We start from the raw sequence: 19,555 nt of genomic DNA on the forward strand, positions 1-19,555 counted from the left end.
AAAAGGGGGGAAAAAAACGACAGAATAAAAAGCGACATCCGCAAGTTATAACGAGCAGTAAGTCAACAGCAGCTATGCTAATATTTCTCACAGTAGACAGGAAGGCCAGCAGATTGCTAGTACCATTATCATCAATTACGTTAGCAAAAATGCCGCATTCACGTCACAACGGATTTCTCGTTAATTATTCGAATTAAAATGTAAATCAGAATTATGAATGGGGAAACTAATGTAATGGTTAGTGACACTGACCATGCATAGTATTTTTAACCCTGATAGGACCAACTTGGCGCTTGCAAGTTGTTAGCAAAGACATTTGTCCAATCCATCCCATATGACGTGAACGCGGCAAAAGCTCAAACCAGTGCTACCCAACATTTGTTTTATCGAAATCTTCTGCTGCATTTTCTTTATTTTTATAACTACATCAAATTAAGCACGAAAATAAAAGAACCCAAAGCTTCAGTTAGTCGAGGCTAAGTTGAAGTTCTTTGTAAAACAGCTACAGTCTGAAAACGAGGCACTTTTTGAGCAGATATAGATATAGATAGCTCTATATATTTTCTTTTCCATACACTTAATAGTCAGCCACCGTTGTACTCTTAATGATTCGAGTCTTTCACTTGGAAGAAAACAAAAAACAAAAGAAACACCATTCTCCATTTTTTTTTGTACCCTTCTCTGATTGGCTTTCACTCAAGGAATGAGAGCAGCAAATATCTTTTCAAGAATGTCATTTGGCACACATCCCCATTGGTTTCCACAACCAACAAGATGAAAGCAGAGGGGGGGGGGTAGAAGAAGAAGAGGAAGAAAAAAAAAAGAACCATTTTCCATCAGTCTCTGTGAAAGTGCTTCAGGGGCGTGTCCGATGCAGCTGCTCTCTGGATGCGATTGGTTATCACAAAAGGAACAGGCGGGGCTTTGAAGGTCTCTGAGCGGTACCAGATTGTTCCCCCCAAGGACGACGCACTGACATCAGCACTCTGCAAGAAAAAACACAAAGAAAAGGGGAAATGGTTTTGGTCAGATTCGGGGTAAACAATAACTCAAGATATGAAGCAGAAATAAATATTATGACATGTATATACAGTGTCTGTTGGCTTATCAGGTTAATTATAATATCTAACGTAAGATATCAGTGTCTGCTTATCGGCCCTGGGACACCGTGACCCTACAGCGAACAACAGGAATATACAATAGCAGAGCCAAACAGGCCTAAAAAAGACTCAGACAGGATGAAAGTGATAAAAAGAACAGCGGGGAAGGAGAGAGCGAGGACACCTATCGCTGCAGGCGCAGAGTCAAGTATGTGTGTGTGCCAGCATGAGGGGGGAAACCAGAGATCCAGAAAACATGTCAGGTTTTTCTCTTTTTTTTCTTTTTTTTTTGAACATGCCGATTTCAGCCGAGGACACGCGAGCGCACACAGGTACAGTACGCATCGTCAGGCAAATGTCACAACTGCAACGCTTCGAAATGTCACATCCAACACATAACGACTCCTGGCCTTGTTTGCACAGTTGATAGGATTAGCAGGAACGCAGACTTGATGATAAATGCTCCGGAGAAGAGAGAAGAGAGAAGAAGATGGGGAATCACATGGCGTCACGCCGCCATCTGTTTGTTTTAAGGCCCCTATATAGGTTGGTGCCAGGACAGGATATTTTACAGCTGAAAAACAAACACGGCAGCGCTCTTCGTCGACGAAGACGCAATTTCATATCTAATATCTGCACACAACGTCTCGAAAAAAAAAACCCAGTAGACAAATAATTTCCCCTTCTCTCACCTAGTTTTACAACATCTGTGACGCGCTCCGACCTCTGCGCACACCAACGGTAAACATGAGAGGAATGAAGGAGGAGGAATAATTGTCAGTAATGGACCATGTCTTTCATCAAAATCGCTGCAAGAATTTGTTTATTATGATTCAGGAGGAGAAATTCTAAACCATGTGACTATTGCTGCTACATTCGGCTACGATCGACGAAACCCACTTATCGGCGAAAGGGAATAAAACTGATGTGACACTGTGCAAAGTCTGATGTCACCAAGGCTGACACAGATTTTTATCAGAGCAATCTCCCCCAGTGTGACATGCAATTAACCTACAACACCGCAGTCATCACATCGAGCCTTGAAGCCAACGACAACGATCTCACGCTTAGGTATCAACGCCGAATCGAGTTCGCCCGTTGTTGGACGCATGCGGCATTAATTGCTTCGTCATGTTATGTGCGATGACGATGAGGACGTTTTAATTAAGGAGCAGGAAGACGGAAAGTGCTGACTGGAACTGGAAGGTGGTTGGGTTCGCAATGAAAGCGGGATCATGACTACTATAAAGATTAGTCAGTGCCCTTTAAACCGGGTTGCTTTCTGTCAAATGTGATGACTCACAACAAAGGCACTCGGGGCGGCCATCAGCCAAAATAACAAATCCACAAAGCTCGTAAAAGAGAACAGCCTCAGAGAGAGTTCCCTCTGTCTCTTTTCCCCCTAAAAATTTCCCAGCAGTGCTTGACTCTCTAATTGCATGAGGGTACTCTACATTTATGCCCCTCCCTCCCCCCCCTCTCTCTCTCTCTCTCTCTCTCTCTCTCTCTGTAGTTTGTCTTCTTCCTGGTGCAGTGAGCTATATTTAGTCCCCCTCAGCACAGACGGTGCCCGCCAGCCAGCCAGCCAAAGCCATGGCGGCCTAAAGCAGAGAGGAGAGAGGAGCAGCTCTCTCATTCAGGCGGTCGGCTCTCGCAAAAAAAAAAAAAAAAAAAACAGAAAAAAAGAAAAAGAAAACAGCAACACAAACAATCAAAGCAGCCAACCAGGGGGACCGGAGGAGACAGGCTGGACACGCACTGGTGCGCTGCCATGAACACACACATGCAAACTCTCATGAAACCAAAGCAAACTCGAGAAAAAAAAGGAAGACACCATAATAATGTGGATGACATTCATTTAATGATGACCTTTCTCCAAAACACAGACGTGGAAAATTATACACAGAGACTTCAAATCTTGACAACCGCCGGTCCGTCTTCGCCGCCTCATCCCGGGACACTCTCTCCTATATGCAGCCACACAGGAAATGCTTCCTCATCAGATAATGCTTTCTTATTGTCCCTGAGCTCCCCCCCCCCCCCCCCCTCCATCCATTCGCCTGACTCTCCCTTGGTGGTTTGTCTATCGATCCTGTTCATTTCCTTTGCATCGTTTCTCTGTCTGTGGGAAAAATCGATGTAATAATGACTGTGGTAGCGATTGTGTGAGTGTATGTGTGTTTCTCTCCCCCCTCCCTTCCTCTACCAGACTGTTTAAATCAAGAGGTTAGACAAGGCTATCTGCCTCCGCAGTCCATGTCTAGCCAATAACTGTTCTCTAGCCGCCTGTGTGTGTGTATGTGTGTGTATTTGTGTGTGTGTAATTAGGAGAGTCTGGGTCTATGTGATGTCTCAATCGAGGGCTGCCGAAAATTGAAAGCCACCCTGTTCTCTGGTCGTAAATCGAGTGTGTCGGTCTGTCATTTTCATGCTGCCCCGGCTTCCCACAAGACACGGAGCCGGTCTATGCAACGTGATGTGAGTCACTGAGTTCACTGGTCACTCCGTCGGTTTGGGTTAAATCATGTTTTATATATAAAGGAGAGCAGTCGGATCTACATTAGAGACCATCGTATGGTTACAATAAATGAAAAACAGAAGGCGAGGAAAGGGAGGAAAACTGTGTGAGCCTATGGTAGGTACCGTTCTGCGATGAATGAGAATCACTGGAAATCCCCATTGGGTTTATCACCGTATCTCATCTTTTTTTTTTTGGTTTTACAAGCATCCCATAAGCCCCCAGGGCAGCTCCGTGGATATGACGATCTGTAAGTTTGCGTTCGAGCAAAACCCAGAGAAGAATCCTGTGGTTGGAAGGGATTTATCTCCACATGCATGCAGGACGAAGGCTCCAGCGCCATGTCAGCGAGCATCCAACCCGCCAACATGCCTCTATCCGCGAGATACCAAATTCCTAAATTCCTCTCCAGCTCCCGGTGTTGCCTAACCCCCCGACCTTTAGCCTACACCCCCCCCCCCCCCCCCCCCCAAAAAAAAAGAAAGCGAAGAACCGTCTGCTGGAAATCATTAGAGGAATTAGATTAATATAAGGATGTGAAAATCCCCACAATCCCCCTCTAACTGTTTTTCCACAATGGCAGCGATTTCTCGTGCCAGCGACCTTAGCTCTTTGCAGTTCCCCCAGTGCTGTTATTATACTTCCATTAAATCATCCATCCTGCGAGGCGGACAAGTGGGTAAGAGGTACAACGGCGCAACATGAGCCGGGATCCAGCATCAAGACAGCTGCGAGTACAAGGAATCAACACTGGCAGATAGCTCCTGTGTCACCTCGTTTCATTTCTTCCATTGACGCCAGAAAGTCTGAGAGTTATGAAGATATAATGTTCACAGCTCCGACCGCAGCGCATGTGTCCCATTCCACTGCTTCTTATTTGTTAATCGCGAACCTGGCACATCTTTCGGGGACGACCGTCTGGTTAAAGCGATTCTCCACGCGGAGTCGATGCGGAGCGTTAAACGCTTTTTGTCCCCGAGGGCTTCCAAGGTGATTGTTAAGACTTTGACAATCGCTGATTCATGCCGAGCAGCAGCAGCTGTAAGTCTGCTCCGTCTTCCCTTTGGCGACCAAAACTCGTGGCAAAACAAAAAATTTGATACTTAGAAACAGCCTCTTGCAGCTTTTATCAAACTGTTGAAGACAATATTTCCATTCAAGTCCTCATTCATAACCTCAGGCTTGTTTTGATTCACCCGAAAATCTGCAACTGCCTACGACTGGTTGAAGTAATAACAAACCAATGGAAGTAAAAAAGTATCATTGAAACAAAGATCCAGTTTAAAGATGTAATTTCTTGAGTAAAGATGTCTGAAGGTAAACGTGTACCAACTGATGAATGATGCAGGTATACTGTAATTTCTGGATGGTCGGCTGGGCTGATGGGTTTACAGGGGTGATGGATCGGGTACGAAAACTAAAAATGGAAGAATTGGAGTTGCTCTTTGCATCGTCAGGAGCTTATCCCACTCTTGGATTCCTCCCATTGAGAATCCATGAGCTGTAGTTTGAACAGCCTAAAGCCGGGGTGTCAAACGTGTGGGATGAATTTGCCAAATGTGGAAACTGCACAAAAGACAGAAGAGGCACATATTTTTCTCAAGAAATTTCAGGTTGTTCATAAGGTTTTGTAATAAATGTGAACGTTTCAATAATGTACTTGTACTTCTTTGTGCTAAATCTCTAAAGAGTGTTGGTTTTTATGCTATTATTTTACTGGTCCGGCCCACTTCAAAAAAATTGTGCTGTACGTGGCCCCCTGACCTAAAAAGGAGTTTGACACCCCTGGCCTAAAGCAAAGCTACATACATGAAGCAGGAGCACTAAAAAGGAGTTATAATAAGAGACAAATTTGCACATTCCTCGTATGTCTTGGCTTTTTCAGTGCCTATGCAAATGTTGACCCAACTTTAAGTTATTCAGAGCTGATGGCTTTAACATTTTCTGCACATATGCCGATGCCTTTATGGGTCCAGAGCGGAGGACACGTTTTTCCTTGGAAAGTCTTCTGGGACGACAGGAAGGTTTGTGCAGTTTGCAGAAACGACAGCGGCCCCTCGTTTTGTATTAGACGGGAAAAAGCTGAGCATCGATCTTCACCAAGGCTAAACACATCAAAGAGACCTGAGGCAGTCGACCCCCCAACCAACCAACCAACCAACCAACCAAACTCGACTGACAGGTGATTTCTGGGAAACGCGGTTCACGGATACCACCATTTTTAATGACATTGCCTTTTATTTTAACTCGAGGCACTAACCACACAACAACGCACCTAAACGCTTGCAATCAATTATCCCACTGGAGGCTTTTGATTGTTTTAAACCACCCCATTACCAGAACATTATGTTCAGCTGTAAATTTCCATAGGTTACTCTATGCAGTTGGCAGCGGAGGGCAGGGTGTGTGTGTTGAAAGACGAGTGCTGTGTGTGCTTTGCATTGCACTTTCTCCCACACACACACACACAGATACCACTGCTTTTAACTCTGCCGCTACTATCACACCCCACAGCAAAAACAACAGTTATGTAGCCCTGTAACAACCTATATATGAGTGTAACCTATATGTAAATGACAAGGTGTCATGAAACCAAATCTGGTTTTTACAAGACACACTAAGGAGCTTTAACTCGTCACAGAATGTTGTACTTTCTGTCTGCCTTTTGACAGATTGTTTTTTGTTTTTTTTATTTTGACATGATTGTGTTGTGTAATGATTCAAAAAAAAAAAACAAGGCAGGAGGGCTCGAGGCGAGTTTTTCATTATGCAGCGACACAGTGGGAGAGACTGAGTGGGTGTGTTATGGCACACAGAAGAGCTGGAATGTGTGGGGACAGGAAGAGACAGACAGAGACAGAGCAGCAGTGCTGAGTGGGGGAAAAAAAATAAAAAGGTGGGGAGGAGGAGGAGGAGAAGGGGGAGGAGGAGGAGGGGGAGGACATTTGTGGTTGTTGGGGGGAACCACAATGGCTGCCCCATGTGCAGCTCATTTAGATCACCCTTGAACAATATCTGAACTTCCAGTCTGAGCACATTATCCACCATGTTGGCCTTTACATAGTTGACTGTCAACAAGCTGTAAATGACACAGGACCAGTCGTTTGTAAAGAATATTAAAGTGATACGCCAACATTTTTTTTTTCGTGTCTTGCCTCACTCCCGAGTCCATGACAAGCAGATAGACACCATCCTTTCGACTGTGCGTGCAGTAACAAGGGAGATAGAGCCGTATCGCCCGTAATTAGCTTAGCTCAAACACTGGAAGTGCATCCAGTGTTTGAGCTAAGCTAATTACAGGCGATTCGGCTAATTAGCGGTAGTGTTAGCGTAGGTAGTGTTAGCCTGCCTCCTACCCGAGCCGAAATCAGCAGTCAGAAGCTGATTTCATTTTAGCTCTAAACTCTGTAAATATATCACTAACATTTCAAACATTTTTTGGCGAGAAAGTCTAGATCAGCAGTGTATCGTTAATTTGTCTAAATACCAGCTGTTTACAAATTTGTTCGGAAGAATTCGGCGCTACTCAAGCTAGCTGTTGTGACCACTTACTTTCACAAAATAAAACACCGGTTGCCCTTTACATACAGAAAATCATGACGAAAGAATTTGTGCTTTTACTTTGAAATAGGAAGCTAACCTACCCTCGATGTAGCTAGCAATACGGGCTCTTCCTTGTTACTGCACGCACAGTCAAAAGGATGGTGTCTATCTGCTTGTCATGGACTCGGGAGTGAGGCAAGACACGTAAAAAAAAAAAAATTGTTGGCGTATCCCTTTAAAAGTGAGTGAGCTGAACCCCACAGCCTCTGAATATGTGTGCGTGTGTCTGTGTGTGTGTGCACCTGGATGTTTTCGAAAATATTCCCAGTCTTGCAGTTTTGCAGAGTGCAATCGAGTTCACAGTAAATTCACCCAGTCTGCAGGTATTATTCTAACTTTTCTTTTTTTTAATATTCATGGCCAGTTAGTTCATTATCATAACATGAAGTATTTACTATTTATCAAGCAGAAAACACACAGCAGTCTCTGGTTTCAGCTCATCGCAGTGACAGTATTTGCTTCTTTTCTCTGTTTTATGTAATTGTTCAGTTGATTTTCTTTGTTTTTGAAAAAAAAAAAGAAAAAAGAGAGAGACATTTGAACGTGTCAGCTCTGGCTCTGGGAAACAGCGTCAGCCTATTTTTCCACTGCTTTCTGCCATTTTAGAGACTGCATGAAATGAAAAGTTGGCTGCAAATTAATCAGTCATGAAAATCATTGTTAGCTGCAGCCCTACTTTTTTTTTTTTTTTTTTTTTTTAAATATATATATACGTATATCCTTGGATGTCCATTAAGTAGAAAGTGTGGCAGTTCAGATTGGTTTTTAAAAGTGCTGATACAACATGCAGCAAGAATCTGGTGTTTGGTCGGGAAACGATTCAACTTCAAGTCCAAAATTTAATTATGTGCTAGAAGGGGAAAGAAGATATATTCTAATTTTTTTGGAGCAAACTACTTAAAAAGTAGTAAAAGTTGAAGCCTGTTTGAGCAGAAACTTCCCCATGGTGGTTGTAAATGCAGCATTTAAAATGTGGTTGTCCTTGTGTAACAGAAACTGGCATCTGCACTGAAATCTGACATGGGACGTCCTGTCCCTGGATGGGACACACAGAGTGAAAGCCAATGGGACTAAAGGGTTTTGGGGAGTGTTATCTCATTCACTCCGTGTCTCTCTCTCTCTCTCCCTCACACACTTTTTTCCACCGTTTGCTGACTCGGACCACCAGTTCCTCTCTGTCTCTGTGTGCGTGTGTATGTGTGGATGTCTGCCAGTTCTGCCACTTTCTGCCAACGTGAACTCTCCCTCTCCCCCTCCACACACACACACACACACACACACACACACACACACACACACACACTTGGAGGTGGCATCTGGAGTGATATATGGAGTGATAGCATTAGCAGGTGGGGGTCCTCACTTCTTAGTAAGACTTTTCCCAGGATGTCAGTGGCCAGCTCTCTCCGGCTCTCTGACGTGGGCCGACAACTGAAGTGAAACACAAGACGCTGTTGCACCATCTTTAAGGAAAAAAAAAAAAAAAAGGCGGCAGAGCGACGGAGCTGCTGTTGAGACATTAGTGTCTCGTCTTGCTTCACTCAGCACAATGTCACATCAGCACTATTTGGAGTTCAGCAGTCAGCAGGATGGCTGCTTTGTTTTGTGTACCAATATAGTCAGGGGGGTCTTATCAGGGATCTTTTTCTTTTTTTCGGAGTGTTTCTCAGCAGGAGGTGAGACTGAGACGACTCTCAGGTTCTTCAGCTGCCGTGGAGATTTCCAGGATTGAAACGTGATACAGCTCTGCTCGTAAAATCCCTCATGCACCCTGTCGTCGTTTAATATTAAATAAGATGGTTAAAACTGGTAATTATTTAGAATACAATAAATACCACGCATTTACATACATTTTAAAGTATTAAAGGTGTGAAATATTATGAATAACAATCTTAAAGGAAATGAACGGATATGATTTAAGTTTTAAACATGAAAGACAAAAACCTTAAAGGTGCAATAATCAATATTTCACTATTAACAGATGGATCAGATTAGCATCTGTAACCTGACAGGTGTCAAAGCCACAGAGAATTATCGGCCGAGTTTCCCTCCTCAGAGCGTTTTAGCGACTTTCAGCTCATTGCTTTCGTTTTCTGATCCTGGAAACTGAACGGTTTCCAAACTCATTTCCTGCAGCTGTTCTCAGTCAAAAATAAAAAAAATAGATAAATAAAAATCTCCAGGAAGCAACCAGATATTTCTCTGACGAGGTGGAGGGAACCAAACCAGAGCAAAAAGAATAGTGAATATCAGGCAGCCGATAAACGGTATCGTTGCTCTACGTCTGCACAATCCCACTTTTTACTCTATAATGAGACATAATGTGAGCATGGTGTTCATCTGCCAGTGCACTTTTAATGACTCATTAGGTTAGCTTTTAATTACAATCTGCTTGATATTTCTACTTCAGTGAATTTTCTATGATGCAACTTGATCATAATTATATGCCCAGGCCAATAGCTGTAATATAGTATATTTAGCCAAATTTATGATGAAAAAAAAAAAAAAGAAATTTAAAATGATAGACTGAATTACTTCAAAAAAAAGTATTGTAACTATACTATATATTAGATTTGGAGAAAACCTTGAACCATCAGTTTGTGATGGGACACAACAGAGCTCCATCATCACAACCAGACCAGACGGGCTCAATTACTGATCCTAATGAAATAAATCTCTCATAATACTGATTCAAATCGTCTTTTTCCTGCTCGCTCACTCATTTATCTACTAAACCAAATCCAGCCTGAGCTGCGTTCACTGACTCTCTGGGTTTTGCAGCGTCAGAAGGCGCAGAGGAAGAAAAAAAAAAAAAAAAACGGACAAACCTTTGGATCATTAAAATGACCACAGGGGCTGACAGAGTGGAATCTGGAGATCCTGCCCCGTGTGTTTGGAAACGGATGCCGATCTGGGTTTAACAGCGTCTGCGGGGGTGTGTGTGTGTGTGTGTGTGTGTGTGTGTCCACATGCCAGCTGATGGCCTCTGCTCCAGTCTGATGATGAATTGTGTAATTATTAATAGAGACACCCCTGTCCCTTCGTACTGCAACAGCGCGCACACACACTCTCAAACACACACACACACACACACACAGCAGAAGCTCTCAGACTCATATTAAGTTACTTCATGCTATTTTATTAAGAGCAGCAGGGCTCTGTGTTGAATGATATGTGCAAACATTGAGATTGACCGTGCAGACACTCATGAGTGTAGGTGTGGATGAATGTGTGTGTGTGTGTGCACCTACAGGAGTCGGTGTGTGTGTGTTTGTGTGGAACTGTGGGTAGACAGCCAGACTTGGCCTTGCAAGCACCGCAAATATTTATTTGCGAACCTTCTGGAGGCTCCGCTAGCAACGCTTCTCGCCTTCTCCTCGTCTCCACCGGAGGAAAAAAAAAAAAAAAAAAAGAGTACAAGAATCTTTTCTTTTCTTGCTGCTTTTCGCCTCCTCGCTCTGCTCTATCGCTCCTCTGTCCACACCGTTTAGGACATTTAGTCTGACGTTTGATTTACACTCTCCGGACCAGTGGTGCGACTCAAAAGCACTTGGACAATGACACGTTTTCTCCTGTTTTGGCTCCGCTCCAGCAGAGCGACTGCAAACTGAAAAACGATAACTATGACTTCCCCCTTTTTAAAACTATGCTAATCAATATTTTCTGTCTCAACACTGAATAAGTGTTATGTAGCGAAAACTACTGCGTTCAGCAAACCACAGCTAAAAAAAGGGAGAGCGAATGTTGGACTTTAACACGTCAGATGTCCAGAAACACAACACACTCTGTCTGCTGGACCTGCAAATAGAAAAACTGTTTACCTAGAAAAATTTATAAGGTGATAATATGACAGTTTGGTGTGTTTAATAGTTTGCTTTGGAATCCCAGCGTCCTCGGGCGGCCAAAGAAATCAATTAGTGCAGCTTTAAAGCTGTTTGAGGTAGTTCACGTCTGCAGGCTTTCAGATGGACAGTGTGCTGTAGGTACTGTTTATGCCGTATTTGAACGTCGCAGCAGAGAAAATGACAGGGCTCCTACACTGCTACACTGTTAAAAACCAAATTGGACATAAACACCCTAAAATTAAACCTGAAAGTGCCCACAAAAACCCTAGTCACGTCATTTCAGATCCAATGTGGAGCACGGAGCCAGATTTCCTTCTGTTTCAGGTAGCCACTGGGTTTACATTCGTTTCCAGCACACGAAGCAAAATCAATCTGGAGTTCAAAGATCATGTGGACACTCATTTTACAGGAGAGTTGAAAAAAAACCAACTAATTATTGCCTTAATCCGTCTATAACTGGACAACTGAAGTGCATTTAAACACGTCCAAGACTGGACTTCTCCAGATCCGACTAAGACACCCATTGGAAGCCAGTTTTCCTCTTAATCTGACTGAAACTGGACAATGCATGTGCGCATGCTTCACAACAGTAGTGAGTGACGACACAAAGTGGAGCACTGGAGCCGCACCGAACCTAGACAAAAATAACAAAAAGGTGCCTGGCCTGATGCATCAGTGCATTTCACACTTTCCTGCGTGTCATTCCCCCTCTCTCTCTGCTCCCCAGTTCCTGTCTCTCTCAACTATCCTGTCAATTAAAGGCAAAAAAGCCCCCAAAATATACTTTAATATACCCAAAGCCTGAACCGAGTCAGTTGTATATATTTTCGACCTGAACCCCACCCGAAACCTGGCCCGGTGGCAGATTGTGCTCACTTTTGAATCGTCCAAAACCTCCATACTGCTCGGAACGACGCATATCATCACCTATGTTGAGAAGGCGGACACTGTTGGCTATTCGATTTCCCTTGTTGCATATAAACTGGAACAAGGATCGAATACTGACCGGTCGCTCAACTCCAGCTACAGTATAAGCACAGCTCAACTTAGCCGTGCATGTCAACGCAATGACTGTTTTATCCCAGTCAAATGTTTGCTGATAGATTCTCCTCTTGTATGGAAATCAATGGATGTCTAACGTGGCAGGATTTAAATTAAAATTAAAAAAAAAAGGTCCAAATACTAAAATCACATGAGCATGGTTTGTTTGTATGTAAATCACATTTGCAGTAAATAGGCAAAAAAAGATGCTAAACCACTGGTTTGGTCCACGGAGGGTCACTTCAGCTCTCGTGGTTCGTTTTAACGAGAATCGAGTCGACTTGAAACAAAAGAACAATGTCGGGGGTGGAGGGGAGAAACATAAATGTTGACATGGATGCAGGATGTGCAACATGGCACTGGTCATGTGTGTAATGTGTGAGTCAATGAACCGCAGGCAGTTTGGAAATGAGGATATGTCTCTGTGTGTGTGTGTGTGTGTCGGTGTGTGGTATGTGTGTTAATGTGTGTGTGCAGTGGAGTTGGGCAGAGGCGACAATGGCTGGGGCCAAGGTTGCACAAGCACATTACTACAGCTTATAACTGGGCAACACACACACACGCGGACAAATACACATTATACAAAAGACACCTGAAGTGCAGCAACGTGTGATTTCTTTAACCATAACCATAGTCTTCCTCACACACACACACACACACACACACACACACACACACACACACACACACACAAATCAATAATATCCCTCTGAACATGAAGTAACCGCATCATATAAACGAGCAGCGTGATGACGCACGCATGACCACTTGATGTGTGTGTCTGTGTGTGTGTGTCCTTGTGTTGTTGTCAACAGGAGTCGATGATTCATATTCAGATCGTGCTGGACTCCAAAGAGCCTTCAGCTCCGCCACCGCCACCATCATCATCACCATCATCAGCAGCAGCAGCTCCCAGCGGAAAGGAACACGCTGTCACCACGTCGCTGCTTGGGCACATGTGATGATGCTCTCACACACACACACATTTACACACACACACACACACACACACCATGGACGCAATCGCCCAGTTGTGCTTGTACAAAAACGAACGCTACTGTCACGTTTCCTCCGGCTCCCGTGGACGACAACTGGTCATGAATACAAACAATTTCATTAATGGCAAATGAAATGCAGCAGGAACATAAACAGTAAACACACAAGAGAGCGTCAGCGAGCGCACACACACACACTTCTCAATCATCGCCTCTTCCTCCACGTGCAATTTCTACTTGTTTGTTCTTGACCAGGTATGACTAATGAGTAAACAGGCCAGTGGAGCACATGTTATTTCCTCTCCGCCGCCGATTTGATTTGAAGCTTTTAATGCACTGGTTAGCTGCCATGACGCCGGCACGGCAGCAGAGAGGAACATTGTGTCAGCGGCTGCGGCTGAGAGAGAGTGAGAGTGTTTTATGAAGAGAGGGGGGGTTTAATTGTAGATTCCCAAACAGAAACAAGAACATCGAGTCTCTGCAAAGCATGAAAAGAGATACAGGCGGCGGCCTCTACGTGCACACCTGCAAGCCGAGCACAGAGAGAGGAATGAATGAGCGTATACGTGCGGGGCGGTCACACCGTTCGGACCTTCAGGTGCCGGCGGTGCCAACGGGACAGATGTGGTTTTCCCGCGCCATTAACGTTTTGGCAAGACGCTGGGAGTGGCGGGAAACTAAAACAGCGGGGAGGAGGAGAGGGGGAAAAATGTGTTTTCTTGGCAGCGACATCTGAGAAGTAAAAAGTTTTGCTCAGGTGGAATTTAAATGAGCTTTAATGATGATTGGATATAATCGGTGAAGAACGACGACTCGCCACGGCTTCACCTGCGGGGGATTTATTTGATCATCAGCTGATCGGAAAATCTGTCTCGATTGCTTCACAGAGGTTCACACACCGTCTGTCAGTCATTCATGTTTCCTGTTGCCTGTTCTCAGTGTTGGGCACGTAACTTTTAAAAAGTAATTAGTTATAGTTCCTAGTTACATTCCCCAAAATGTAACTGAGTCAGTAACTGAATTAAAAAGTAATTAATTACCAGGAAAAGTAACTATTGCGTTACTTTTTTAAATACAATGCTCAAATATGACTTGCCCCCCGAACCTCCCGTTTATCTGGAACTATCCAACTCACTCAGTATTCCTCTGCACAGCGCGGAGGGATACTGAGTGAGTTGGTTAGTTCAAGATAAACGGCATTTTTACGACTGAAAAAAACGTGTGGGCTATTTAACGTAGACTTTAACAGGTGTATTATTTTGTTACAGGAGTTCTTGATTCAAGTAACGCCTCATATTATTGTCAGTAACAGTAATGGTGTTATAACGGAGGAAACAGTAACTTTTTTGATTACTCGCTACTGAAAAAAGTAGAGCTGTTATTTTACGCTGGTTTTCCCATCGCTGCCTGTTCTACATAAACATGTGCGTTGATGAGATACTGTCAAGTTTTAAAGGTCGGGGCGTGGCATAGCTCAGTGTTGAGCAGGCGCCCCATATACAGAGGCTATAGTGTAGTCCTCGTTGCAGCGGCCTGGGTTTGATTCCACTCAGTGGCCCTTTGCTGCATGTCATTCCCCACTCTCTCCGTCTCCCCGTTTCCTTTCTCTCTCCAACTGTCCTGTCCATTAAAGGGATAAAAGCCCCAAAAGGCCCCCAGTATATGAAGACTATAATAGGCCCCAGTTCGAATCCCCCGGGGGCCCTTTGCTGCGAGTCATTCCCCCTCTTTGTCTCACCATTTCCTGTCTCTCTCTGACTACGCTACAGTATCAATTAACGGCATAAAAGCCCAAAAAAATCAAAGAAAAGTTCAAGGTAAAGGTTGGACGTCGTGATGCGACAGTCAGAGATGCCTACGGGAAGGTTGTGATGAAATATGGCTCCTGGTATTTATGTCAATAAATGATGAATGGATTTGATTCCAGCACAAAGCTGCCAGCGCCAACTGAAACCTGTCCAATCACAAATCAGCGCTCATCATCACCATCAAGCGCAGACTTGATAAACCTGCTAACAACAACTGTCAAGTTGTCAGTGTCATAAATTGCAAAGACAATGTGTGAGAATGAAAACCTTTCACAAGCAGCACTAATTTATTTGTCCGTCATCTCTGGAGGAATTATTTAATCTTTACCCGACGCAGTTAAATTAAATTAAAATAAACTATCATTGACATCTCGTATCAGCGCGGTCCAAAAACAACATATACGCTCAAAACTCTAAATCTGAAGCAGCGAACGAACATCTAAACAAATTACGTTAATTAATCAATTAACTGATTTCATGGCAGCGCACTACAAAGCACAGACTTGTCTCCTAACGCAGGAAATCATTTTAACTTCAACATCTTGGGAACAGCACGTCCAGTCAGAAATAAAAACCCATGCACACACACGCACAAAAATACACACGAGGACGCACACACATCCTGTGCCTCACAGCAATTTGTGTAATTTAATAAATAAAAGCGTGCAGAGCACAGGAAGCTGTTAGTTCTAGCGCCGAGGCTCCGGCCGCGGTGCTGACGCCGAGGTGACGTGGAGGTGAGGCAGCACTCTGAAAAGGTTAACGACCGTTCTCAGGCCAATAATGACAGCGCAGAGCAAACACTCCTTCAGTCGATCTGCACTGATGAGTTACATAAGGCCGGTCCAGGGACTGTTTGTTCTCTCTCCCGATCACCTTATAGACGATTTCAATGATCTTGAGAGGAGGAGGGGGGGAAATGTTCTGGTTGCTGCAGGCGGCGTGTTGTTTTTTTTGTTGTTGCTCATATTAGCATGATGATGTGTTTTGGTGCATGATGGGAACAGTTGAGGTTAAATCTAAAAGCTCTGCGTCCACGTGTCCACATTAGAAAATGTTCTTTAGATTCTGGGACATTAAATTTGATTTTTGTGTCTTTATCAGTGAGAACAAGCAACAGAGCGTGGACCCTGCTCCGTGTGTGTGTGTGTGTGTGTGTGTGTGTCAGGGTTAGGTAACTAAAGTACAGGCGGTGTGTGTGTGTTTAGCCTATAGTTTCCCTCTAGGCAGTGGGAGTTGAGCAACCTGTATGAAGTTGAAGGATGGCCTGACAGCTCCCATGATCCTTTGCTGCTCTTTGTTTGATGTGATTTTTTTTTTTTTTTTTTTTTTATACACCCAATTTCCAAACTGAGTTTCTTACCTGACTTTATGTTTGAGAATCGACTTGAAAGAGCCACAAATAAAAGAAAATGGTTCAAACTTGATTTTTTTTTTTTTAAAGCCTGAAGGAACTGCTTTTTGACTGCAGGTTATTGCCGTCATAAAACCTTCAACCTCTCTGACCTTCAACCACCGTGACAGGTAATCATGAACATCTGCAGGTAAACTACCACTGTAAAAGTCAGCTGTTCTCAGAAACTGGATATTGCTTTTCTCTTTTTACTGTCGACTTGACAAGTTCCTGAGGTTCAAACCGGTGACGGATGGTTTTGTGAGCGGACGGGATCACCTGCAGCTCATTCATGCTAGTTACCAGTTGGTTCAAACGGAGCTGTGCTGCCTTCAGGTTGTATTCATCAGTTATAATCAATAACGTTAGAACTGCCGTGGTGTCGATAAGATGGAGAGAAACAGGATGAGGATTCATTGATTTGAATGTCAGCAAGCGCATCATTTTCAGATGCTATTAGCAGCTAGCTCGGCAACTAGCAATTATGAGCAACTAAATAAATATTTTAAACACCGATGTTGTGGGACGCTCATGTGCAGTCTAACCTCAGCTCATACACAGACGTCATGCTAAATGTCACATCTCTAGACCTGATTGTCTTGTTGACTGATAAAGTGTGCACATGATCGCTTCATTAATCTCGGTCTCTCTCCGCCCACTCAGGTGTTCTCACCTCTGCTGATGTCTTCTCATGACAGAGGAGGCGGGGACAAACTGGGCTTGATTGACGGCGCCTTCGCTGTCTTTTTTTTTTTAATTAATTCATTTTTTACAAATGTCAGGGGCGGGATGTGTAAAAACTCCCATCACTCTCATTGGTCCAGAGAGATAGCCCACAGGTGGCATAACGACATGCTCATTAAGGAGTTATTGAAAACACCTGTTGAGGCCTGCTGGGCCTTTCATTACATAGACAGTCTCACTAATCAGAGGTTACATTTGGTTCAGTGTTTTTAAAGGGGAACTATGCAAGTCTGGTCGCTTTTCCTCTCTTTTGCTAACCCTCCTCTTGGCCATGTGCATTTGTTTACAACGAAGTCGGCGAAAAATCAATCCGTGGAGCGATGGATAACGTTATATAATATACAATGTTATATAATATACAATTTCGGTAGTCTTAACAAAAGTGTTACCTGTTACGGTGTGCGTTTGTGCTGCGGTGCTCGGAGACGAGAGCTGGGACACCGGGGCGGCGGCCAGGTACTACACTGATGTTGCAAGGTTGGGTTTCAGCCAAGAGACACCAGGTAGAGGACAGAGAGCCTCTGTTCTCACTCGTAACATGTCACAAGTCATGTAGTTAACGATCACAATTACTCCTGAGCTTTTTAATTAAGGTAAAAATGTAGCATATAGCCATGGGTAAAATCCTGCTTAGTTCCTCTTTAAGATATTTAAATACATGATTACCCCCCAGGTTAAGTGTTTATTGGCGTCATGACAACTTTATTTTCTAAGAAATGCCAACTAATTTATTGCTAAATTCTAATCTGTGTCCAAATCTAATGTTTTGGATTAGAAGTGTGAGTGTTTTGGGGTAAAATGTGAAAGTTGAGGGAGTGTGTTGTGGGGTGGGGGTGGGGGTGGGGGGGGCTCTGCAGGTGCACTCACTGTGATGGGCTGGAAGCCACGAATAACACAGGCCTGCTAATAAACAGGGAAGTGTAATAAAGTTCAGGAGAAGTTGCATGACAGTATGTGGATGAATATTTCAAAATAAAATACTCTGACCTCCTCTCACCCCCCACCTCCCACCCCCCACCCCCCAGCCTCGGGCTCTCACACAGTCTCAATCCGCTCTTAAACAACTTAATTGGGGCCCAATTCAAACAGTCCGGTCGCATCAAGTCTTCCACCGGCAAAGCCCGAGTGGCGGCTCCGCTGAGAATAACTTGACCCCCGCTGCAGGAGGCCGAGCTGGATTCTCACCCTGTTGTCACCGTCAGCACTTCAGCTACCCCCCCCCCCCCCATCCCGCCCCCCACTCCACCTCCACCTCCCCTCCTCCACCCCCCACTGAGATCAACTCTGACCTCCTCTCATCCCCTGAACCTCCTCCTCCTCCTCCATCCGATCCGTCCGTCCGTCCGGCCTCGGCACAGCTCACACGTGCTAACGCAACACACGGCCGCATAAACAAACAATAACAACACAGCCATGGAGAAGCACACACACACACACACACACACACACAAATACACATACACATACACAGACTCCATGTGAGAAGTGTCTCGTTAGTAGACGGTAATCAGCTTAGTGCTCTCCAACGCCCACCGGCACTAAGCTCTTTACAGACAAACCCAGTTAGAGAAGTAGGAGCTGAGTGATGCTGTGGCCCTGGATCCAACCAGACACACACACACAAACACACACACACACACACAGTCAGATACACACAGATCATGGTGGAGACATGGGGAGAAACGCTGCGGCAGTGTTGACATCAACACAATCACCTGAGACTGAGCATGTAGGGAGAGGGGGGGAAGAAGAGAAAAGAAAGATTTATACGACAGGAGGAGACAGACGGAGGAGAAATAAGAGACCGGGGAAACGAGCCGAGAGACGAGGAGCAACTCCGCAAAAAGATCAGCTCAAACGTTTTCCTGGGAGCGAGTGTGAGAAGGGAGGGAGACAAATAAGAAGTGTGTGTGTGTGTGTGTGCGTGTGAAAGGAGGGAAACACTCCCTCCTTCTCCTCCTCCTCCTCCTCCTCCTCCTCCTGTGCACTCAGTAACCCCAGTGGGTTGGTGGGTGGCTGCTCCGTTTCTTTTCGGCAGCACCCGACGCTCTCTGGGCCCGGCATACATCCCATACCACAGCGCACAATCAGCGCTCTGTAGCCAGGATCACGCTCATACAGGGAGCTGGCACAATGCCACGCGCACACACACACACACACTAACACACTTACACACACACAAAGGCATGTACATATACAGACAGAAAAACACAGACAAGATTTCCAGGGTGAAAGAAACATACAGGTCGATTTAACCTAAAAATAAAACACAACAACCTCAAAGACAGTTTCAAATGACTAACTGTTCCGTCTATAAGATGATAAAATAATGAAATAAAATAAAACGCCTGTAACGATTTCCCACAACATTATGTAACATTTTCTAACAGCTTCTTTTATTAGACCAGTCCAAAACTCAAAATATCCGAGAGGCACAGGTAAGGGGATTTTGTTTGCTTTTAAGGAAAGTGAGGCTCTCTGTTTCTAATCCTTATGCCCAGTTACTCA

The 19,555-nt window shown here is 44.4% G+C and overlaps 2 protein-coding genes across 2 annotated transcripts in view; one reads left to right on the plus strand and one right to left on the minus strand.

The window, feature by feature from the left end:
* Positions 1 to 19,555, plus strand: part of per1b (period circadian clock 1b) — a gene marked incomplete at its 3' end in the record, with an annotated part of 402,390 nt that overhangs the window by 309,028 nt on the left and 73,807 nt on the right. The window lies entirely within an intron of this gene.
* The window catches only part of LOC311002079 (insulin receptor substrate 1-B), a 48,097-nt gene continuing 28,946 nt past the window's right edge, over positions 405 to 19,555 (minus strand). Inside the window, exon 4 of the mRNA XM_083993298.1 lies at positions 405 to 986. Within this exon, the coding sequence (XP_083849424.1) occupies positions 979 to 986 (8 nt within the window). The 3' untranslated portion in view covers positions 405 to 978. The remainder of the gene's footprint in view (positions 987 to 19,555) is intronic.

Source organism: Trachurus trachurus (genome assembly GCF_905171665.1).
Source record: "Trachurus trachurus genome assembly, chromosome: 18".
NCBI classification, from domain to species: domain Eukaryota; kingdom Metazoa; phylum Chordata; class Actinopteri; order Carangiformes; family Carangidae; genus Trachurus; species Trachurus trachurus.